At 34.1% G+C, this 25,904-nt stretch overlaps 1 protein-coding gene across 2 annotated transcripts; it reads left to right on the top strand.

Annotated features, from left to right (window-relative positions):
• The first annotated feature begins 2,081 nt into the window (after positions 1-2,081).
• Positions 2,082-24,143, top strand: LOC127701011 (thromboxane A2 receptor-like). 2 transcript variants are annotated; one of them, XM_052204770.1, is made up of 2 exons: positions 2,082-3,072; positions 23,672-24,143. In XM_052204770.1, exons 1-2 carry the CDS (start codon positions 2,212-2,214, stop codon positions 24,074-24,076), a joined length of 1,266 nt encoding a protein of 421 aa, XP_052060730.1. In that variant the 5' UTR covers positions 2,082-2,211; the 3' UTR covers positions 24,077-24,143. The 2 variants fall into 2 exon arrangements, 1 of the variants encoding a protein (XP_052060730.1); XR_007981796.1 differs by lacking the exon at positions 2,082-3,072 and adding an exon at positions 15,274-15,814 and having other exon boundaries at positions 23,672-23,767.
• Positions 24,144-25,904: the final 1,761 nt, after the last annotated feature.

The following is a 25,904-nucleotide window of genomic DNA, read 5'->3' on the forward strand; positions in this document are numbered from 1 at the left end:
CCAAAGACAGGATGAAAATGAATAGTCTGCCCCATTAAAAATGCAGGACAAAGCAGAAATAGGTTATATTCATTAGTGAAAACAAATTTTACGTTCGAAATAAAGTACATTCAATTACCAGTATGAAAAAAAAATAATCGAATAATCGTAGCCAACGAGAAAAAAGAATGTAAGTAAGTAAGTAAGTAAGTAAGTAGATCATTTTTTATAGTGACATGTGTAACATAAATAATATTACATAATAATAATACAATAGTTATGTTAAATTACACCCGGCCTGTTGGACCTATAAGTCACATGACATTAAACTTAATGTTCATATTTTCAATAAGCAATATGAATGACTACAAGTGCAGAAAAACTATACGGCAGTTTGTTTCCGGCCTGTTTTTTGTTACCTTTGTTTTGTATCTGACTTGTACGACGTTTCAAGAAAGAAGTAGTACATTTTGCATTTAGAAGAGGTAGCAAAATTAAACAGATTAGAGACTTAAATGACCATATACAAGTTAATGTAAGTTACAGTTTAAACAAACTTTTTTTTCACTTTCCTTCAGCCGAGAGGTTTTTTTTCTCAAGAAATTCAAAAATCTAATAATTTTATAAAAAAGAACCATATCAAGTAAAAGATGAATGTCGTACACATTTGAGACTTTTTTAAATGCAACTTCGCAAGTAAGTAATGTAGGAAAAAGATTTAAGAGGTAAGCAAGCTAACATTTGATTTTTATTTGGGGAAAAACGGAAAGGGGGGGGGGGGGGGGGGGGGGGGTTAAACATTTAAAATAACAGGCTTGATCCTTTTTTGTTGAAAAAATGCAGGATGTGCCATTCCATTCCCCATTCCCTCTTAAAAAAATAATAAAAATCGTCCGTTTGCTCCCAATTATATATGAATTCAATATATATGATTTCAATAACAGTATAAATGTATAAAAAGAACGAAGTTCTTATTTCATTAGTGAATGAAATGTTATGAAAAAAATAGATTTTGGCTTTTTATTAGATATATATAGGCCTATATTTTGGGTTTTTTTTAAATTTTCATGCTTGTAGGTCTCTAATAGTATTGATCAGGATTAAACACGTGTCACAATTATGATCCAATCGCAGCTTACCGTCCAAAATTGGTGACATAAGTTGAAAGATTTTCTTCAAGATTTGCTGCCTATTTGGACGTGTATTACACGGACACTTATTATTTATAGGATCAATCGTGCATTGGTGAGTTGATAGGGATTTTATCTTTTGATTAGATTTGATTTTTTTATGTATATATATTTACTGTCTTTTATATTGAAATATAAACGTCGGTACCAGCATTTCTTTACTTTCAGCATTGTCCAGAATACTATTCATGTCCATATATTGAAAAAATACATTTACGGACCGACCATTTAGCTTCAAAAGGGGTATGTTTTTTTTTCTGAGTAAGAAAATTAATTACCTTTTCAACGCTATCACCAAATATTTTTTTTCGAAATTAGCACTTTAATATACTGTACTCGGAAAATCAGGAATCAGAACATTATTTTGTCATCTGCTTGACCACACTATATTTTTTCTCATAAAATTGGGGATCAGAATATTTTTTTTGTGGAAAAAACCATAACCCCCCTTTTTAAGTTAAATGGTCAATTCCGTAGTGTACTGATATGAATAGTAATATACTGGAATTGTTTGAAAAAAATACAGTTATTTGATGCCAACGTAAATATTTTAAACAGACAGGAAATATGTCGGTGAAACAAAAAGTTCAAATCTAATCGAAATTTAAAGTGCCCATGAACTCACTGATCATGCACGAGTGATTCTATTCATAAAAAGTGTCCGTGTAACAACTAAAAAGTGTCCGTGTATCATCTATAAAGTGTCCGTGTAACACCCGTTAATGTACTGTTTTTCTATAGCTCTGCTGGGGGCAAAGTCGTACAAATGGGAGAGTCCGATTTTTAAACCACTCAAGTAGTCTTCTTTTGCATGATCAGATATGATAATCTACTTATTACTTGTTAAGTACGTTCATCCCTTAAACTAAAAATAGGTAAACACCACTAAACAATGTTTAACAGCTTAGTTTCCGAAAACCGTACAAGTAGTTTCCTTTTAATAAGTATCCCATGCAATCATTTACAAATATGAAACCATCACTTTGTCTATAAATATATATCTGGGAAATCCTTCTTAACAATATACGACATAACGTTTGAAATGGTTACCGCAAATACATCTATTGAAACTAAAATGAATACCACAAATGCCTCCATTGTACTGGGTCGTTCAACTTTACTGACACTTTTAAATTCGACAGATAATGCTACAGTGCTGCCACCAACGAAAAGCGTCGGATTGCGTCCGCGTGTTCCTGTTTTGTCCGTAGTATCATTTGTGCTGGGAGTAATTGGGAATATTCTTGCAATTTGCGTAGTATTTCGATCTAAAGAACGACGCAGTTTGGGCGTGTTTCACAGATTTGTAGTAGCATTAGCCTTTACTGACCTGTTTGGCATTATAACAACATCTCCTGTAGTGTTTGCCGTCTTTTCGAGAAATGTTAGTTTGAAAACGAGTGAATCATTATGCAATTACATGGCGTACATGATGATATTTGCCGGACTAGCAACAGTTCTTGTAGTTGGTGCCATGGCTTTTGACAGATATTTAGCGGTGCTTCACCCGTTCAAATATAAATCTGTTAAAAAAAACTTTATTGTTAATATGGTTATATCTGGAATATGGCTTTTTTCTGTACTTATGGCTGCGCTGCCATTATTTGGCCTGGGTGTAAACGTTGTGCACTATCCAGATTCGTGGTGCTTTTTTAATTTCTTTGGTGACAGAGTAGAAGACAAAATATATGGATATCTTTATTCCGTACTAGGACTTGGTATCATTTGTTTGACAGCAATAATGAATTTGCGGGTAATTGCAGGAATCATTTCTGGGAGAAGAAGTGTTTCAAGACGTGGAAATATATCGAACAAAAAATCAAGATCCAGAAAAGACATTTTTATATCCGTGTTTTTAGTAGCAATATTTCTAGTATTTGCTATCTGTTGGACGCCATTTATGGTAGGTTTAAAATCAATTAAACCATTGTCGTGACGTAAACCTATTAATTTACCGTGGATTCTTTTTCTTTACATCCCAACTCCTTTGTTCTAACAGGGGTGATCTGAGTCGGATCACCCCTACCAGATCACACTACATTGAGTTTCTTTGTTCTGTAACATATTGGCGGGAATGTTGAACACCTAATAAAACGTAGAACCAAACTCAAGACCTTAAGCATATGAAGTCACGATTCATACCCCTACCATTTGATTTTTATGGGGGGCTAGGATGTAATCTCTGTCCTGCCTTTTTATTATTCACTCTATTCGGTCCTGCCTTTTTTTTTATTAGTTTATCCTGACTTTTTTTACATAAATTGTCATCCTGCCTTTTGTTTTGCCAAATTGCTGATCCTGCCTTTTTTTTTTACTCAAAACTCCTGTCCTGCCTTTTTTCAAATTTCATCCTAGCCCCCCCCCAACCCCCCCCCCCCCTAAAAATAAAATGGTAGCTCCCTAAAGGGTATATACTATATAGAAATATATAAAGTATATCATAATTATTGTATGTCATTCTGAACTAGATGTTATGAGGCGTAAATGTTTTTTTCATATAGTCCAGAAGAGCTGGGATGTAAAATTGTTATCCCACTCGGACTTGGTGTGTCAGTGTAAGATCACCCTCTGGCCTCCGGTGATCTTTCACTGACACACCGCGTCCTCATGGGATACCTATTACAGAATCAACTCTTCTTAAATCTGTCGCTGAAATGAGCTCACCAAATTATATTCAATTGTTTTCTTTATGTGTCTAATTTCATTAAGTTTGAATTGGCTAATTTACTGATTTCTGTTCACTAATGGAATTAAGTCTAGGTTAGTATATACCTTTTCATAGACTATCCAATTTAGCACTTGTACGACTTTACCCCCAGCAGAGCTATAGAAAAACAGTACATTAACGGGTGTTACACGGACACTTTTTAGATGATACACGGACACTTTTTAGTTGTTACACGGACACTTTTTATGAATAGAATCACTCGTGCATGATCAGAGAGTTCATGGGCACTTTAAATTTCAATTAGATTTGAACTTTTTGTTTCACGAGATATTTCCTGTCTTTTTGATTAAAATATTTACGTTAGCATCAATAACTATATTTCAAACAATTCCAGTAAATTACTATTCATATCAGTACACTAAGGGATTGACCATTTAACTTAAAAAAAAAAAAGGGGGGGGGGGGGTATGTCTTTTTTCTAAAAATATTTTGATACCCAATTTTATGAGAAAAAATATATTGTGGTCAAGCAGATGACAAAATAATGTTCTGATTCCCGATTTTCCGTATACCGTATATAATCGTCTAATTTCGAAAAAAAAAATGAAAATAGTTGGGTGATAGCGTTGAAAAAATAAATAATGTTCTTACTCAGAAAAGAAGATACCCCCTTTTGAAACTTAATGGTCGGTCCGTAAGTGTTTTTTTTTTCCTTCAACATATGGACATGAATAGTATTCTGGACAATGCTGAAAGTAAAGAAATGCTGGTAACAACGTTTATATTTCAATAAAAAAGACAGGAAATATATATAAAAAAATCAAATCTAATCAAAAGATAAAATCCCTATCAACTCACCAATGCACGATTGATCCTATAAATAAAAAGTGTCCATGTAATACATGTTCAAATATGCAGCCAATCGTGAAGAAAAATCATTCAACTAATGTCATCAATTTTGAACGGTAAGCTGCGATTGGATCATATAGTGACACGTGTTAAATCCTGATCAACACTATCAGAGACATATAAAAAAAAAACCTATATGTATGAACTATTAAAAAAAAATCCAAAATATATGCCTATATATATATATATCAAATAACAAGACAAAATATAGTTTTTCATAACACATTTCATTCACTTAATATCAGTTCTGTTTATTTTAAATGGAAAATGGATTAACCCCCCCCCCCCCCGCTTTCCCTTCCGTTTTTCCACAATAAAAAAAATCAAATGGTAGCTCTGTTTTTTTTTTTATAAATTACTTACTAGCGAAGTTGCATTCTAAACAGTCTCAAATGTAAACAACATGCACCTTTTCCTTGAAATGGTTCTTTTTTTATATAAAGTTTAGAAAAAAAATTCTCGGCTTAAGGGAAGTGAAAAAAAATGTGTTTAAACTGTAACTTACATTAACTGGTATATGGCCATTGAAGTTTCTAATATATTTAGTTTTACTACCTCTTCTAAATGCAAAATGTACTACTTCCTTCCTGAAACGTCGTACAAGTCAGATACAAAACAAAGGTAACAAAAAATAGGCCGGAAACAACCTGCCGTATAGTTTGTCTGCACTTGTAGTCAGGTCAAGGTCCTCGGCTAGCGCCTCGGACCTTGACCTGACTACTCGTGCAGAAAAACTATCCGGCAACGGTTGTTACCGGCCTGTTTCTTTGTTACCTTTGTATTGTATCTAATACATATTTACAACTCGAGTAATCTTTTAATTGGTCTATTAATAGTTTATTTTGGCTGAATACTTGTATCACAGGTGTTTGTAAAACGGAGCTCATTAACGAAATTTTGTAAATCTACTCACTATAGTATCATTGTAAAATATGTGATTTCAAAAGGCCATTGACTCCAGAATGAAAAGATGGTAGCTGCTGGTGTAAGTATGTTTATTGATATAAAGCGGTGTTTTACTATACACGTACTTCTTTACATGGTAAGATGATAAAATAAATTGACCAAAAGCAGGCAATTATTAAATTGCAGTGGAAGCTTTACATGTCTTGAAAACAATTTTCAATTTCACAGTAAAACTAAAGCTATAATAAATTTGAAACATAGATAGTATGCAGTGGTGGATCCAGGGAAAGGGAAAGGGGGGGGGGGGGGGTTCATGGGGTTGAAAAACCCCCTTTTTGGACGATCAATGCTTTTGAATGAGGACATATGGTTGGACCCTCCCTCCCCCCCCCCCCTCCTTTATCCTGGGTTGGAAGCCCCTTTTAAAAATGGCTGGTATGTCCCAATAGATAGTCTAGCGGATAGCCATTACAAAGCAACTACCAATAGTTTATTTTATTCATTTCAAAATAAACACTAAAAGATTTATCAGAACATGTATATAATATATTTATATATATATATAGGTGGCACATTCTCACGATTTTCAACTAATGACATCGTCCTGAACATGCATGAAATATTTGCCACTAGACATTAAGCAACCAATAATCAATCAATCAATCAATTCAGAACGAAATAGATCAAGTTGCCTTCACAAGGTTTCATAGAACACACTTTTTGGTGTACAAAGTAATTGGGTGGATATAAATTATCACAATTTTAAGATGGCGTTGTACTCTAATCAAGGTATAAAGAACCATATTTGTATCTCTTTATTTAAATGAAAGAAACTTGCAATCGTCAAAAACATTTTTTACATCCAAAGATTTTAATAGCAGGATATTTAAAAATCAATGTGAAAACTAATTACAAACTATTAAATTTAATTTGGAACACAGCCTTTTATTTCAAAATAGCCAGTGGCAATTTTTGTTTTAATATCTGTAATAGTTATACGGATAAGAAACCCCTCCGGCCTCCGGGGTTTCTTATCCAGACACACCGTATCCCGAGGTGTATAACTAACTTACACCCCATTCTAAACCCTATATTTGTTAACATTGATTATCAAATGAATAAAAAAACCGATAGCATATTTATTGATAATACCAAACCATGATTTATAAGATTTTTTTTTTTATTACATGAAACCCCACTAGTAACCTTTCTTTGGTTATTTTCGTTCAAACTTTGACAAGTGAGTATATTTTACAAATGTCAAGTTGTTTTGCATATTTCCGTTAAATCCAGTGCCAAAAGGATCAGAGGGTCAAGATTGACCATTTCGTGTATTCTTAATAGACATTTGCGGAAACTGTCATACACCTACGATTAGGATTACATTTACACTTACAGGTAGCATTTAAATCTTGGGTCGTTTCAAAGTGTAAATATAAACCGTCGGTTCAAAACAAAGACTAACTCCTATGATGTTTTTCTAACGAGATCAATTAGAAAAATAAAACGACAATTATCTTTCAATGCAATGAAAATATAAAGCAGATATATATTCGTCTTTACATATACTGGCCCGTTTTAATAAGTGATCCTAGAAATCTTTCAAGATGGTTGAAACGCCTTTTACCGTCAGGCACAAAATGTTAATTTTCGACTATCATTAACGACAACTTGATTCAATTTATATTGTGGTTTGTCAAATTATCCTTATTTGTCAGAGGTCTCAATTACTTAAACTTTACCGTTATAATTGGAAAACATATACCACGATTCGTCAAAATCAGTTGATTCTTTTCTATCGTCATAATGAACTCTATGTTTCTTTGTGGAGTTTTTGTGGACTTTGTATTTTCGTCGTTTTTCTTTTGACCATGGTGGAGTCTTTTTTCTTTGACTTATGGGTTCTAAATGCCCCTTTGCATCGTTTCCTTGTTTAAAAAAAAATAAAATTAACTTAAGTTGCATTAAACATAATTTTTGTACATGCATTACATTTTTCAATTAAATTAAGAATTTCCAAGCATAGACCCCCCCCCCCCCCCCCCCCCCCCCCCCCATATTCTTAAAGCACTCAGGTTGTCTTTATGTCTGTTAACCGAATTTTAGATTGAATGTAAGTCAAACAAGTTTTTTAAACGATGACTTTTATTTTCTATTTCTTTAGAAATAAAGTAGTTAATTACTATATATATATAAAAATATTAATTTTCGCGAACCATTTAGGTCACGGAAATTCCATTTTTTGCCATCAGTAAGGAGAGTTGTACAAATAATGTGAATACACAGAACCCCGATCCAATTCATCTTTTGCTAAAAATATTTATCATTTTCTGTTTTATATCTCCTATCATCATTCCATTTTTCTCTAATTTCGATTAAAATATGCCAAAACCTGCAGTAAAAATAGCTGTATGCCCCAAATAAACATTCCCCGATTGGTTGAACTACTATGGCGTCAATGTAAGCCTCGATGTAAAGCAACGCAAGCCTCGATGTAAAGCACACGCTTCCCAAGAGTAAGGAGAGTTGTACAAATAATGTGAATTCACAGACCCCCGATCCAATTTATCTTTTGCTAAAAGTGTTCATCATTTTCTGTTTTGTATTTACCAACAACATTCCATTTTTCTATAATCCCGATTTAAACATGTCAAAACCTGCAGTAAAAATAGATGTATGCCCTAGGTAAACATTCCCCGATTGGTTGAAAAGCTGTAGCCTCGATGTAAAGCAACGCAACGCAAGCAAACGCAAAAATTTCCGTTGATATGTTGAACTTCGACCCCGGGCCTATTCACAAGGAGACTTTCTTGCGCTCAAATGTAATTCTAAGTGAAGTATACTGGGAAAGTAAAATTATATTCTTATACAGAAATATTTACACATTTTATCATTAATGTATTGTCATGCTTCTGCATATTTACGCTGAGCTTTAGTAAAATATAATTATATACAAATTTTGTTACGTCAAGCATTAAGAGTAGGAATATATTTCGCGCCAAAACAAGAGAATAATCTGTGTCACCAAATAAGTTTATCAGCATCTTTCTGAAATTTTCCAACAGAAAATAGCGTTAATTATAGAGAATTGGTGAGTATTACTTTTTAATGTTAAGGTTCTCCAGAGGTGGTTCTCTACACCTTCTTGGCGGTCAATTTAATCCCATTTATCAATTATCCCCGATGGCGATGACACCCAGTCAATTTGTGTCATGAGTGAAAATCTTATCTAAATATCTATTTGATGAAATAACTTCTTAATTAACTGTACATGCAATAGTCCGCAAGATAAATGGGTTATGCATTTGTGAATTGTGCAAGTACAGTAATATTGTGTAATACGAATAATGGCGGAGGATAAAAATTTGTGACGGTCAGTGCGTTATCACGTGACATTATTATTTGTAAACAAACGGGCTCCCCATGTAACACGTGTCGGAACTATCCATACAAGGTGCAATCAATCTTATATTTCACTATTTGATGATATTTCTGTGTCTGTTTGTAGGTTTTGAAGATCAGATGTCATAGTGTAGTTTCATAGACAAAAAAGTACCATGATTGTTCCTGTTCAGTAGTTGTGATTTTTTTTATAGAATTAGAAGATAAGTCTACATTAGTCATTATTTAAATTAAGTCTGAAAAAAATGACTCAACGCTCTGTGTAATTTTTCCCCAATTTTTGAAACATGCATAATTTAAAGAGCATTTGCTTCCCTTGAACCCTCCCCCCTACAAATTGCCTAAAACTCATACTCATAGGCCGAGATTACTCTGATGTCCAACATCTGTTTTTGCGAATCCTGCATTTTAACTCTTTTATTTTCAAATTGAACACACTCGGCCATTCAGCTTATTTGCATCATAAATGAACGAGGTGTTAGATTATGTTTTCCTATTGAATAAGGGTCATTTTCATAAATCAGCTCTCATAATGCATTGAAAATTACTTTTTCTGTTGGTCATGTCCAGGGAAAAAACTTAACGGTCGCCCATGGTGACCAGAAATTGACCTGGGCGATCTTTTTATTCAGTTGTGGTAGCCCAGGTGGCGAATTGAAAACAAAGTACCCGACAGACAGAAATCCGCTGTTTACAGTGGCTCCAAGCGCCGGCTACTTCACTGACAAAAATATAAATTCAAAAAGAAAAAAAATCTTTTTAAAATGTATACAGGCAAGTGTCGAGAGTTGTATTGTCGCAAAGTCGCGGTTGCGATAAACAAGGATGTAAAATCAGAGTTTACCTTTGACTAAATATAGTTCACGTTAATTCAGGTCACTGATTGGTTGTCTATTTAAAGTCCGGAAAGTATTGCATGTTTGCAAGGATAACAAGAGAGATGTTCCGATGGTCATTTACAATATGAAGCGATCAAATACCCTGTTCGGTTTTGGCTTCAAGAAAGCGAAGAAATTCAGAGAAGATGACAATAGCATGTTATGAAATAATATCAGTCAAATAAAAGAACGTATAATATATAATGTTATATTATATATAAGAATCTGAAAAACAGTACCTTTTGTAGTTCCCTTTTCAAAGCCCACGTGGTGTCCAGAGAATGAAGGTCAAAAACGAAAGAAGAATATTGTCGACCACAAATAAATAACATTAGTTCAAAATGATTTTAGTTTCCTACTTACTGAACAGTTTACAAAAAAGAGAAAATTAGAGGAGATATCAATATTATGACAATGCTTTTGAAATACGTGTACAAGTCTTTTGAGAAAAAATGGGGGTCATTTGTTTTCAAATGTACGTGGTTATGCTAAATAAATCGATCAAGATATTTAATAAATTAGATTATTAAAGAAATAAAATTAAATATTTCATCGATCATTTACATGTATTTATGGACACAGAATTCTTTAGTTGTCTTAAAAAGATATTAAAAAAAAACCTGGTACACAGGGTATGAAGATTCCCATTTTGTAAATGATTTTTTTTTTTATTAAATTTGATTGAAGTCAACAACAAAAATAAGACAAAATTTACATTTTCCCAAGCATCTTAATCACCTCCAGGTATGCTCAGAATGCAGGGTTTTGAGTCTAAAATTTCAAAATTTTCTTGGGGGGGGGGGGGGGGGGGGGGGGCATGCCCCCAAACCCCCCTAGCAATTTCAGCCCGCACGGGGGCTTCACCAGTGATACTCATAGTGAAATAAATTGGGCTACTAACTTTTTGTCTGGGCTAACTGATTTTCAAGTCTAGTAACCCAGCTGGCTACTGGCCTTACAAAGTTAAGTTTCACCCCTGATGTCACAATCTTTTTAAGTTAAAGTAAAAATACCAGTATTGATGTGTCAATGTGAAAACTGTCCAAATGTGAGAAAATAGCGGGTGGCAGGTCGATAAAACTTATTTAAATGAAGAGAAAAATGAACTAATTGAGGCTTGATTTATATAGATTGTTTTCCTATTGAATAAGGGTCAATTGCATAAATCAGTTCCCATAATGTTGGTCATGTGACATTCTTATAAAGTGAAAGTTAAAATGAGGGTGGTAATGGGGGTACCTTCATGACGAATAAAGGTAAAAAATCTTGCCAAATGACGTTAACGGTAATTTTTGGTGCATGACGATAAAATGAAGACTTTCTTCAAGACGATAAAAAAACTGACAGATTTTGACGAATCACGTTAATTTTTTGCCAAAAATAACGGTAACGATTATTATTTGAGACCTCTGATGAATCATGATAAGGATATGTTGACAAATCACGGTAAAATGTTAACATATTTGATGCTAACGGTAGCCGAAAATGACCGTTAGACGCCTGACGGTAAAGGGCATTCATACCCTCTAAAATGTCAGTATTGATGGCAGAGGCGGAATTTGGGGGGGGGGGGGGGGGGCAGGGGGCCCAGGCCCCCCCTTTTGTGGGATAAATTTGGTTGATTATATAGGGAATCACTGAAGCATGACTGGAGCAGGCCCCCTCTTAGGCAGTCAGTGGGCCCCCTCTTATGAAAATTTCTGGATCCGCCACTGGATGGGTCAATGTGAAAACTGTCCAAATATGAGAAGATAACAGGTGGCAGGTTGATCAAACTTAATTAAATGAAGAGAAAAATGAATAAATTGAGGCTTGATTTATATGGATCCAGTCGACTCCAGAAGCAACGAAGCAGCACATCCACTTTGGACGGGCAAATATCATCAATCTGATATGGGACCAGCTGAAGTCCCACTGCCCTAGCTGGTGTCGCAAAACAGTCTTTGGAGGTTAGAGTAATCTCCGACTACAAAACTCAATTCCAATGACAAAAATGCCCTAATCTTAAATTAAAAGCATTGGAAAAGTAAACTGTAAATTATAATTTTGACAATGACCACAATTTGTTTTAGTTCAATGTACATGTAATAATATGTGGGATAATACATGAACTTAATACTGCTTCAAGGTTATACAGGTTTGTCAATGTAAAAATAAAATAATTTGTCTGCTAACTTAGGGAGCTACCATTTGATTTTTAGGGGGGGGGGAGGGGGGGGGTGGTCTAGGATGAAATTTGAAAAAAAAGGCAGGATGACAATTTATGTAAAAACAAGTCTGGATAAACTAATAGAAAAAAATGCAGGACAAAAAAGAGTGAAAAATAAAAAGGCAGGACAGATTACATCTCGAACTAAAAAAAAAATGCAGGACAAAATTTTTCATCCTAGCCCCCACCCCCCCTTTTCCCCCCATAAAAATGGAAAGGAAGCTCCCTTATAGTGTTTCCTTCAGAGGGTGTTGGCCTGGAATGGTACCCTGCAGTTTTCATACGCCTGTTCATGAGAAATATTATGGTATGCCTTTGTCCGTCTGTCTGCCCTGATCTGTCTGTTTCTAGCATGTTGTTCACTAACTCACCAATTTGCATGAAACTCTGGTGAATTGATTATATCTACTGACGTGAGCTCCCTTTTAGATTTTTAGGAATTTTAAAATATACATTTTCAAAATGTGAGGTTTTATTCATTAAAAAAGGGAGATTTTCATGTTAACGCCCATTAACTCTAAAAATGCTTTGTTCACAAACTCTTCAACGCTTTCACCAATTTGCATGAAACTGTTGTGAATTGATTATTTTATAAATTTTAGGTTTCCCGTTTCAGAGTTATATGGGATTATACTCATGTATTGATGTGAGCTCCCTTTAGATTGTTTTGGAATTTTAGAATTTACATTATCCAGTTAAAATGTTAGGGGTTTTATTCATTCAAAAAGGGGGATTTCCATGTTTTACTTTTTGGACATTAACTCGAAAATGCTTTAAGCAGTTGTCATTTGTCATGAAACTTTGGTTAATTGTTTATATATATCTATGGATGCAAGCTCCCTTTCAATTTAATAAATTGTGGAATTTTATTCATAAAAAAGGATGGCTTTCCCAGTTTGCAGATCAAATTCAAAAGTTTGCACATGCACTTCTCTGGCATGTTTCAGTAAATGTGTAAATTATAACTGACATAACTAACTTTGACAATTACCACATATTTTAAAGTTCAATGTACATGAAATATACAAGGTAATGCATGTAGACTCGATACTGCTGCAAGGTTATACAGGGTTGTCAATGAAAAAAAAAAAATTGTTTGCCAACTTTGTGTTTCCTTCAGAAGGTTTTGGTGTGGTATGACACCCTGTCATTTTTATACGCCTGTTTACGGGAGGTACTATGGTATACCGTTGTCTGTTCGTCGTCAACATGTCGGACATTAACTCAAAACTGCTTTAACTAATTTGCATAAAACTTTGGTGAATTGTTTATATCTATTGACATGAGCTCCCTTTCGTTTTTTATAAATTTCAGATTTTACGTTTCTGAGTTGTGGGGTTTTATTCATTAAAAAAAGGGGGATTTTCCAGTTTTCGGACAATAAAAGCTTTCACCAACTTGCAAGAAATTGTGGTGAATTGTTCATATCTATTGACATGAGTTCCCTTTTGATTTTTATATATTTTAGATTTTACATTTCTGAGTTACAGGGTTTTATTCATGAAAAAAGGGGGGATTTTCCAGTTATGGACAAAAATCAAAAATGCTTTCAGCAGTTTGTATGAAACTTTGGTGAATTGTTTATATCTATATTGATGTAAGCTCCGTTTAGAATTTTATAAATTTTACATTTTACATTTCTGAGTGATGGGGTTTTATTCATTAAAAAAGGGGTGATTTTCCAGTTTTCGGACAATAGCTCAAAAATGCTGTCAGCAATTCTTATGAAACTTAAGTGAATTGTTTACAACTATTGATGCAAGCTCCCTTTACATTTTCACAAATTTCTAATATGACTGGGAATTAATTGAACTTTATTTGTTTATAGTCTGACGACAGATTTACTAAGTATTGCGCAACAGCACAGTGTATTGCACAACAGCAAGAAATCTTTAATTTCATCACGTTCTAATGAAGTACCAAGCTTATTTTGCCGAAAATTAGAATGATTTGTATATGTTATCAAATAAAACTATATTACATCATTCTTGACTTAAATGATCTTTCAAATTGCTTGTAAAGATATTTGAATGCACACGAATATTAAATGGATCCGATTCTTAATCAAACACATGACACATCATTTAAAATGAGATATTTTTATATTTCATTAAGAATAGATTATAAGCTGAAAAAATCGCCAACGTGATATTTTAAAATTACAACATGTATCATTAACGTCAAGATCTAAACGTTATTGTTAAAAGAAATCACGCACTATTTAAGTCGGTGAGGGAGCATTTGCGGACACAAAAGTGATTCGTATAAAAGATGTACGACTCCCAATTACTATATACCGCCCGCTTTTGTAAAGCGAGTAGAACTATTAATACAGAAAAATAAATAAATTATAAGTGTATTTCGTGCATTTATTTTATTTTCCCCCGTTATGGATGAAGAACACAGGTTAACCATGTCAGCATTACCTGCCCTGATGCAGACTCCACCAGATGTAAGGTACACATGTCATTCGTCATCTGATTATAACCCTGGTAGTCCTAGCTTGACCACCGACAAACCAATCTTTTACAATCAGGGAAATATTATAGGCAATGATGTATACTTTTGGAATTGGAGAAATGTGTTCACTTGTTTTGCAATCAAACGATATTCCTTTTACCGGTCAAACTCCTGAAACGTTACTTGAAATTGTAGCCGATGTTAATGGTCTCTTCAGACAGATAACCGGTTGGGATCATAAGCTTTCCCCGGGAAACACAATTCTTCTTTTATGTTATGGTTACGATCGTACCTGTCTTTTCATATGATTTCTGAAATAGTTTGACGTTTTGACTACCAAAGATGAAACACATACATGTATACATTTTTCAAGAAACATATAACCGCCTTCTTTGGGTGATTGTCAGAACTAACAAGGTGGGTGGCCAAAACTTCCGTTTGCAGTAGAGCTAATAAAAGCCTATAGACGGAAAGTTTGTGGCCGATAACGGAACCACAGGAGCAGTATTCTCCAGGACACAGACATTGTCACTGCATTCACGCTCAAGTTGTAATATTGAACGAAGACAGGATATGTTATTTTGAGTGCGGATTTCTGTGGCATCAGCAATATATGTTGATGCGAAATATAGGACAAGAATTACCTTTTCCGACTTAACTGTTTTTTGCTAGGCGACAAAACATATCCGAACTGATATCCAGTATTGACTCCTTACATAAGACAAACCCCAGAATATGCAGAGGAAGTGTAGAAAATTAAATAGACATATTACACACTAAAGAGTAGAGGTTGAACACGCCATCGGAGATCGAATTAAAAAAAACACAAAGTTATGGGGCCTTTGTGGCAATTCACATCTGTTGTGACCATAAGTTTCTGTATTTGTGTGTCGTCGAAAAGACTTATTTACATGAGAAAAATATCATTTCATTTGACTATGTATCTCAATTGGGTTTATTATTTTTATTTTGAGAGGACCCCTTGTTTTTCATCAACTGTAATCGTAAGTCTAAGTGTAATCCTAGGTATAGACCTAGTTTCCGCAAATGTCCATTACAAACAAACAATACATCATGTTCCTTGTATGCAGTTGTCAATATGGACGGGTATAAGACGGACGACATTTTGTGGCAAGCGTTGGATTTGGTAGAAGAGACTTAAGTGAAGGCAATATTATAACCCAAAGTACTGACAGGTATCAGTGTAATAAAGGTAATCATAACTGTATTTTATACCTTATGGTTTTATAACCCCCCCCCCCCCCCCCCCCCTCTTCTCGAGAATAAACAAACATTCATATTCCAACATACTAAGGGATAGGTGTGACCCGACTACCAGACACGCTCAACATACAAAGAAAGAGATTTAATATTTAGGAACTCCCTTTTTAGGCGGGGGCAAACGGGGGCTGACCCAGCTCGGGGTTCCCAACTCAACAGAAAAGGGGGGTCCAACAGGAATCTGATGTTCAGTAGTTGTCGTTTGTTTATGTGGTTCATAAGTGTTTCTCGTTTCTCGTTTTTTATATAGATCAGACCGTTGGTTTTCCCGTTTGAATGGTTTTACACTAGTAATTTTTAGGGCCCTTTATAGCTTACTGTTCGGTGTGAGCCAAGGCTCCGTGTTGAAGACCGTACTGTGACCTATAATGGTTTACTTTTATAAATTTTGACTTGGATGGAGAGTTGTCTCATTGGCACTCATACCACACCTTCTTATATCTATTAAAATCAATGAGTAATAGAGTCTAGTTAAAGGTAGAGACTTGTCGGTTTAGGTTCGAATTCCTGTATTCTCTTTGTTGTCCCTATTCTTTAGTTTTTCCGTTTTTCTTATCATGTATGTTATTGTGGGTATTTTTTGCAATGATAACGTGTTTTCCCGTTTATTTATGGATTATTATTGGCTATTTCACATATTTGAAAAGAAAATGATTACATTCAATTTGTCCATTTTTGTTTTATATATATAGTATGATTTCATATGTTTTACTACATATACTACAATAATACAAATCCCTATGAGAGTAAATCGTAATGTGCCTAGAATTACGCTTCTTGCTAGAAATTTCGATAACATACTTATTAAATATACTTAGAAATAAGTTCGAATATGTCTTATTTTGTAAATTACGGATATTATTCAAATGCCTGATAATTGAAAGACAGACGTATTATGTTATATTTGTATTTCTAACCAATTAATTGTGAACTTATATTTATAAATGCATCGTTGAACATGATAACATGGTTATTTAAACTCACTTACAATACCTTCTAATTAAAAAAAGTCTTTAATTAAAAGTCCTATTAATTCTGTTGACAGTTAGGATTTTTCTACTCTCTACACTACACTTCCACACAATTTTATCAAGAAAAAGTTTTCATATCTAATTAAATGGTCTTTTGAAAAATCTCATTGCAAATTTATTTGCAGTAACTCGTTTAAAGCATTTTTCTGTAACGAAAAAGGAAAGTATGCTAGATACACTTACTGGGAATGTGAAGATATGATTGAAGCTTTAAATTTTCTCCTTGACAACATATATGTACGTTTCGGCGATTAAATGTATCGACAGGTAGTAGGTATTTCTATGGGCACTAACTGCGCCCCTTTAATAACAGATTTATTCCTGTATTGCTATGAATCTCAGTTTATGACCAAACTCAGTAAAGACACGTCATTGTTACATTTGGTTGATACATTCAACAATACCTACCGTTATCTTGATGATATTTTTCCGTTAAATAATACAGAGTTCTCTAAATATACTACCGAAATTTACCCAAAGGAACTTACTTTAAATAAATCTAACATAAACAGCAGTAGTTGTCCTTTTCTAGATTTAGACCTTTCAATTCTTAAAGGGAAACTCCATACTAAAATTTACGACAAAAGAGACGACTTTCATTCCCTATAGTTAATTTTCCCTTTTTAGACGGCGATGTTCCTTTGGCTCCATCATACGATGTTTATATAGCCCAACTCGTTCGTTATGCCCGTGTGTGTAGTGATGTCATAGATATTAACGAACGTAATCAATGCATCACTGGTAAATTATTAAGTCAGGGATTTCGTTACTATAAATTGCTGAAAACTTTTACTAAATTCTTTTATAGATACAAAGATTTGATTAGTAAATTTGGCTGTACCTGTATAAAACTTATTAAAAACGGTATTTCACATCCTAAATTTTACGGTAATATTGTGCTAAAAGCGCGGAAATCACTATGTGATCCGTGTAAACTCTTCGAACCTTTAAAAAAACTTATTAGTAAAGGTTATCTTACCAATGTTGTAATAAGATCTTTGAATATAGTTTACATTGGCACAAATATCGATTTTGTCATCAGCAAATTAAAACATAACTAAATTTGTATTCTTTGCAAACGGTTTATGGGATGTATAAATACACATCCACGTTCATTTTCTATATGGAGATTACTCTATCTATATATTACATTATACATATTTATCATCAGGTTAACTCCTGACTATCCTACTGCCTGTCGATACTTTTATTTTGGCATTACACAAGTCATGTCTTCTTTGGCTGTCCATGACGTTAAAACACTAAATCCCTGGGATGTGTTTTAGTTGATTTTAGTCTCTGATGCATGATTTTTTATTATTAATTGTTTTTGGCTTTTAACTAGCTTTCAGTAACTGCGAGTACTCGCAAATCATACTTTCGTGTTAATTTATCCTGTTGATACAATTTGTAATGTGTTTTTGTTGTTTAGTGTTTAATTATTCAGTGTTATATCTAGTCTCACTATTTTTTTTATATATACCACCTTTGATAAGTGTTTAGTATGACGATGCATTTTCATTTTTATTCTCGTACTAGGAACAACAGAATTATTTATTTTGTAAAAAATTATTTCCGTACTCCTTGTATACATTACAACAAAATTAATTTTATTTACCTGTGTACGTTATTTTATTTGGCGGCATTTTGTCCAAGATTATGGTTGTCTTTTTGATATTGTTTTACATCTAACCTCCTTGTTTTATTAATTTTGTATTTTACATTGTGTCATAGATCAAATTTATTCGTTCAGTGTATGTTCACTTGTTTTTGTTAATATGTCTTTTGATTGAGTTTAGCCATTTCAATTGATATTTTATAGTGTGTCTTTCTATGTTGTGATGTTACACTATTGTTTTAGGTAGGGTGAAGGTTGGCGCCTATTAAAACGTTTAAACCCGCTGCATTTGTTTGCACCTGTCCTAAGTCAGGAACCTGATGTTCAGTGGTTGTCGTTTGTTGATGTGGTTCATAAGTGGTTCTCGTTTCTCGTTTTTTATATAGATTAGACCGTTGGTTTTCCTATTTGAATGGTTTTACACTAGTAATTTTTGGGGCCCTTTATATCTTGCTGTTCGGTGTGAGCCAAGGCTCCGTATTGAAGGCCGTACTTTGACCTATAATGGTTTACTTTTACAAATTGTGACTTGGATGGAGAGTTGTCTCATTGGCACTCATACCACATCTTCTTATATCTATTTAATTTTTAAAGACATCAACACAATAGTTTAAGTAAAGGGTTACAATGATAAGCGTTGATCCGTTAAAAACAAACCATTCGCCCTCCGGGCTCATGGTTTCTTTTTCAAGAATCAACGCTTATTCATTGTATCTATAATACATATTATATTTCAAGCTTTATATTAAGATCACCAGTAACTTTTGAAAATCTAGTTGAGTTGTTACTTTTGAGTCTTGCAAGAAAAATATTACCGGGTAAAATTAATAATATATAGAGTTACACTTTCGGAAAAATTAATCATGATGAAAGATATCTTTTTCTGTAATTGTTGCATTTAAAGCCCATTCCAATTTTAAAATTCACCCAAAAATCATATAGCACACTCTCGCACCCCAGCCTAATTTCCACTTTGCCTAGAGTTAAGTCTGGAACCATAAATCAAGCAAAATTCTTACATTATTCTCCTGATGATAAATATAATGGATAATACGGGGAAAATACATGGATTTTATTTCTAAGAATAATTCTACAACTAGTATTGAGCTTTGAAGAAATGTACCATCAAGAAATAGTAATATAATATAAAAATAAGAACATGTTGTATGATTGCCAATGAGACAACTCTCCACCAGAGACCTAATGACATAGAAGTTAACAACTATAGGTCACCGTACGACCTTCAACAATAAGCAAAACCCATACCGCATAATCAGCTATAAAAGGCCCCGAAATGACAAATGTAAAACAATTCAAACGAGAAAAATGTATCTTTATATAACGACATTTGTGTGTACACGTAACTAACAAGGGTGTTTCTCTTCACGTCTCTGTTCAACAAAATGTACCAGAAAAGATTTACTTCCTTATGCACTCATTTATCTATATTGTTATATTCTTATTACAAACGTGTGGAAACCGACTTGTGTTGTCTGATTTTTAATAATGACTTTTGCAGTTGTTGATTGTGCAGGGTTCCAGCAGGTTCAGATGCCACTCCAAAATATAACATTCTGTTGTCTTTTCGGTTTAGCGAATATAAACATTGTCACAAAACATTAACCTCGAAGGACAACTCTCAGGAGAAACACTTGAAAATTACCAAGACTCATGTGGTTCTGCAAATATGTTGCATATTTGATTTTGTCATGCTAAGACTCCAAAACCAAACTAAAACTTAAAGGATTTAAATTTTAAAAAATTCGATCGAATCCTTCAAAAAATAGTATCAATACTTAGAATATCAGTAAAAAATGCTGATAACGATGCTAAAAAAGTAAAGAATAAATCCAACGTCTGTTTGACTTTCTGAGTTTCATCCAATTTACTCATTAGTAGGCTTTGCATTAGGTATTTGATTTCATCATGTCCAGACTCCTAAAGCCAAAAACGTAAAAGTAAAGGATTGAAGTAATAGTAAAAGTTAACCAAATCTGTCGAAATTTGACCTTAATTTAAGATATAAAAAGTAATACTTTAATTCTTAAGAATATCAGTGAACAGTTTTGGTAATGGTACCAAAAAATCAAAAAAAAAAAGAAAAAAAGATTAAGCGTTTGTTTGGCCTCGTGAGTTTTAATTTTGTTCCATTTGCACTGATTAAAATGTGATCATATGCAATAGGACTCACAAGTCATGTCAATAGGCTTTGCATATGAGTTCACAGACAACAATAGGACTCACAAGTCATGTCAATAGGCTTTACATATGAGTTCACGGACCACAATATGACTCACAAGTTATGTCAATAGGCTTTACATATGAGTTCACGGACCACAATAGGACTCACAAGTCATGTCAATAGGCTTTACATATGAGTTCACGGACCACAATAGGACTCACAAGTCATGTCAATAGGCTTTACATATGAGTTCACGGACCACAATAGGACTCACAAGTCATGTCAGTAGGCTTTGCATATGAGTTCACGGACCACAATAGGACTCACAAGTCATGTCAATAGGCTTTACATATGAGTTCACGGACCACAATAGGACTCACAAGTCATGTCAATAGTCTTTACATATGAGTTCACGGACCACAATAGGACTCACAAGTCATGTCAATAGTCTTTACATATGAGTTCACGGACCACAATAGGACTCACAAGTCATGTCAATAGGCTTTACATATGAGTTCACGGACCACAATAGGACTCACAAGTCATGTCAATAGGCTTTACATATGAGTTCACGGACCACAATAGGACTCACAAGTCATGTCAATAGGCTTTACATATGAGTTCACGGACCACAATAGGACTCACAAGTCATGTCAATAGGCTTTACATATGAGTTCACGGACCACAATAGGACTCACAAGTCATGTCAATAGGCTTTACATATGAGTTCACGGACCACAATAGGACTCACAAGTCATGTCAATAGGCTTTACATATGAGTTCACGGACCACAATAGGACTCACAAGTCATGTCAATAGGCTTTGCATATGAGTTCACGGACCACAATAGGACTCACAAGTCATGTCAATGGGCTTTACATATGAGTTCACGGACCACAATAGGACTCACAAGTCATGTCAATAGGCTTTACATATGAGTTCACGGACCACAATAGGACTCACAAGTCATGTCAATAGGCTTTACATATGAGTTCACGGACCACAATAGGACTCACAAGTCATGTCAATAGGCTTTACATATGAGTTCACGGACCACAATAGGACTCACAAGTCATGTCTATAGGCTTTACATATGAGTTCACGGATCACAATAGGACTCACAAGTCATGTCAATAGGCTTTACATATGAGTTCACGGACCACAATAGGACTCACAAGTCATGTCTATAGGCTTTACATATGAGTTCACGGACCACAATAGGACTCACAAGTCATGTCAATAGGCTTTACATATGAGTTCACGGACCACAATAGGACTCACAAGTCATGTCAATAGGCTTTACATATGAGTTCACGGACCACAATAGGACTCACAAGTCATGTCAATAGGCTTTACATATGAGTTCACGGACCACAATAGGACTCACAAGTCATGTCAATAGGCTTTGCATATGAGTTCACGGACCACAATAGGACTCACAAGTCATGTCAATAGGCTTTGCATATGAGTTCACGGACCACAATAGGACTCACAAGTCATGTCAATAGGCTTTACATATGAGTTCACGGACCACAATAGGACTCACAAGTCATGTCAATAGGCTTTACATATGAGTTCACGGACCACAATAGGACTCACAAGTCATGTCAATAGGCTTTGCATATGAGTTCACGGACCACAATAGGACTCACAAGTCATGTCAATAGGCTTTGCATATGAGTTCACGGACCACAATAGGACTCACAAGTCATGTCAATAGGCTTTGCATATGAGTTCACGGACCACAATAGGACTCACAAGTCATGTCAATAGGCTTTACATATGAGTTCACGGACCACAATAGGACTCACAAGTCATGTCAATAGGCTTTACATATGAGTTCACGGACCAAAACACTATTCAAATAGAAAAGATCAAATGGCACTGTTTCATACATTTAGGTTAATAGGCATATAATTTTAAACGAATGAAATAGAATTGTATCAAATATGATAGAACTAAAAAAAAAAGAAAGTCAAAATGAAATGAAAAAATAGCTGTTGAGGGATCAGCATTTATAATGCTACATTTAATAAATTTGTATTAGAATTAAGCATTATTTATATTAATATAACCTTAAAGTGTGAATTTTAGATTTCGTACTTTCAATTTAAATGATTGCAAATCTGAAAAAAAGAACGTAAATTAATAATAAATTTACAAAAAAGACAAATTCATATTGATATAAATGGGATTCAAGCTAAATATATGCAAGGTATGAATGAGAGTAGATGTAAAAGTACTATATATGAGTTCCAATGTTGTTTGATACATAATTTCGTGAAAAGGGCGGGGGGATTTGTGTCCTTTTGTGGTAGGGGTGATCAGCTTGACTTTCAATTCCTCACCCTAATCATATATTTTAGATATTAAAAAAATAGACCTTTAGCTTTGTTACACTATTTCGTGGCGAGTAAAAACTGATTTGTCAAATATCTTATGCATTTATGACTGTGGTTTTAAATTTATTGCATCTTTAAAAATACTAAATATTTTACATACTGATATCATATATTTAATTTAGATTTATTAACATTATCATAAATAAAGCTTGAAATAGTGACAAAATCAAAGGCTTCTCCCAACAACCCATTATATAGTAAATGCCTTAGTGATCTCTAGACGGATGTATAAGACTCCGATCTTAGGATTGCTAGTTTGCCTGGCGCATTGTCGCTTGTTCTCTCTTGGTGTTTCGGCTTCTTCCGACAAACAAAATGACAAAATTGATATAGCTAAGAGTATTGAAAGTGGTGTTCAACGACATAAATCAATCAACCAATCAATATGCATGTACACAATCTTTGTTCATCTTCTTATTTTTATATTTATACGAACGGATTTAAAATATTATTACCGGGAGAACGTTATTTATTATAATTCCATGTCGGATTTAGAAATGTTTGTAAGATAACATGTAATATCATGGTAACGGATTAAGATATTCTTAAATTTCAGGTAAGAATAACTATCAATCAAAGCCGTACGATTCCCAAAGATCAAAGAACAGATTTAATTGCCTTAATACTTGCAAGCTGGAACCAAGTCCTTGACCCCTGGGTCTATCTTTTATTCAGACATGAGATGCTACAGAGATTTGTGCATCTGATCGAAAAATCCCGAGGAGGATCGGTCTTGAGACGTTTATTAAACTTTACAGGAAGCTTTAGGAGCACATCATCGAGTAGTGACACACAGTACAATCAACCAGCAGAAAATCATGCTACCTCACATGCAGAAGTACGACAGGATCTATGGCATGGTAATAATGTGTGTTCCAAAGATGACAGCGAAACCCAGATGACTGTTTTCATTGACAAAAAAATGATGCAGGAAAACTGTGATGCACCAAACGACGTTTAACTTTTTTAAATCAATTTACATATGTATGCTCATGTCGATATACTAGTATATAAAAGATAAAATTAGATATATTTATTCTATGAAAACCCATATAAAGCTCTTAAAATTGTGCATTTTACGGTAAAACATGTCCTGATTATGTGCTGATGGATCCTTGACTTTGAGCTGGTGAATCTTGATTCAATGCTGGTGATTTCCATAAGACGTTAATTTAATGTTATTTCGAATCAAACGTTGCATAATCAATAACATTGATCATAGATTGTTTTTTTCAATCGGCTTTGTGACACCTATTTGAATTTTGGATGGATGGATGGATGGCTGTTTAACGTCCAATGGCTAATTAAATGCATACTCAGGACGAGAACATAATAATATGATACGAATACAAACACTATTTTGCACCAGATCGACACGCTTAGCCAGATTTTTAACGTGCTAGTTTACAACAGTCCACAGGAAGATATGTCACCCTACCCGGGCACATTATTTCTAACTCAGAGCCGAGCAGTCTTTGCTATTCCTCCTAAATGCTGCGTGTTTAGTGTAGGATAAGCAAATACAAATTGTCAAGTCTTTGGTTTGACCTGGCCGATGTTTAAATCCATGACCTTCCGCACTCGAGGCAAACACGATACCACGACACAACCGAGACGGTTTTGAACTTTGAATATCCATTTGACTTTTAATTAGCGGTTTCAAAGAATCGCAACTTAATATTACATCTAAAGGGCACCAACTTCAATATTTATACAAACATATTTAATTGGAATAGTTTATTTTAACTATTATAAATGCCATAAACATGCTAATTTTAATCAACATGATGCTTCCTCAACCATTTTATAGATATACGATATATCAAATCCTAAGTTTAAGAGAAATTTTAAACGACATTGAACATATTGAAATATTGTCTCAATTTCGCTATAGAGACTGCTTTTTTTTGGTATTAGTTCTTTCGATGTCAGAATCGCAAGATACTATCTTCTTAACAAAAACCATCGGCGCTCTGTTTGTAGAACAATGATTCGTTTGGGTATTTTCTATTGATTGCTCTATTCAAAATGGATTGTAGTTTTGAAATTGTTGATACATGTTAGTAATATTGACCAACGTCCGTGACGTTGCAATCAACGCTCAGAAAACGCTAAAATCATTAGAAAAAAAACAACTAAAAACAAAAGTCTTGTTCTACCAAGACCACAAACTCTACAATTGAAACTGCACAGTTTTTACATGCCATTATGTAGTACTGTAGTATCTGAGTACTGTCAAAAGTTAAAATAGTATGACTTCACAACGTTTGTTCCTTGGCGTGCTTTATAAAGGTAATTGCAGAAACATGTGCTGAGCGCAAGAAAAATCAAAACATTGTTTTTAAGAATGTTGATGTATTAAGAAATGGCATGCTTTTATATAAATTGAAATAATGAATACAATTGTTTTGCATAAATATATATACGAAGACAAAGCGTATGCGTACAACGTTTGTCCAACAAAGACCTAGTGGTAACTATAGGATAGTATTCATCTATATTCACGACCACCAATCCCTCTAAAAAAAGAAAACAACACGTTATAAATTTCATGCGTCCGAAGCGCTTTCTGGATTTACCATCATCAGGAACGCACAAAGCTGAATATTTGAAAGCCAAGGATGTATAAGAACCGAAACATTTGAAGAGCTATATGACCAAACAGATCCTCAAAAATAGCCAAATCCATCTAAGGTCAACTTTGCCTGAGCGAGTTGAAACCTTAGTTCCTTTATAATTTCAAAATTTATAAACGGACAATTTTAGAAAGGATTTTTATAAATCATGTC

The sequence above is a fragment of the Mytilus californianus genome, unplaced genomic scaffold (assembly GCF_021869535.1).
Source record: "Mytilus californianus isolate M0D057914Y unplaced genomic scaffold, xbMytCali1.0.p SCAF_5, whole genome shotgun sequence".
NCBI lineage: Eukaryota > Metazoa > Mollusca > Bivalvia > Mytilida > Mytilidae > Mytilus > Mytilus californianus.

Bases quoted from the DNA above. Each gene is read 5' to 3' on its own strand.
- LOC127701011 (XM_052204770.1), top strand. From the start codon at position 2,212: ATGGTTACCGCAAATACATCTATTGAAACTAAAATGAATACCACAAAT. The intron at 3,073-23,671 runs GTAGGTTTAAAA...CTTAAATTTCAG, and splicing joins TCTGTTGGACGCCATTTATG to GTAAGAATAACTATCAATCA.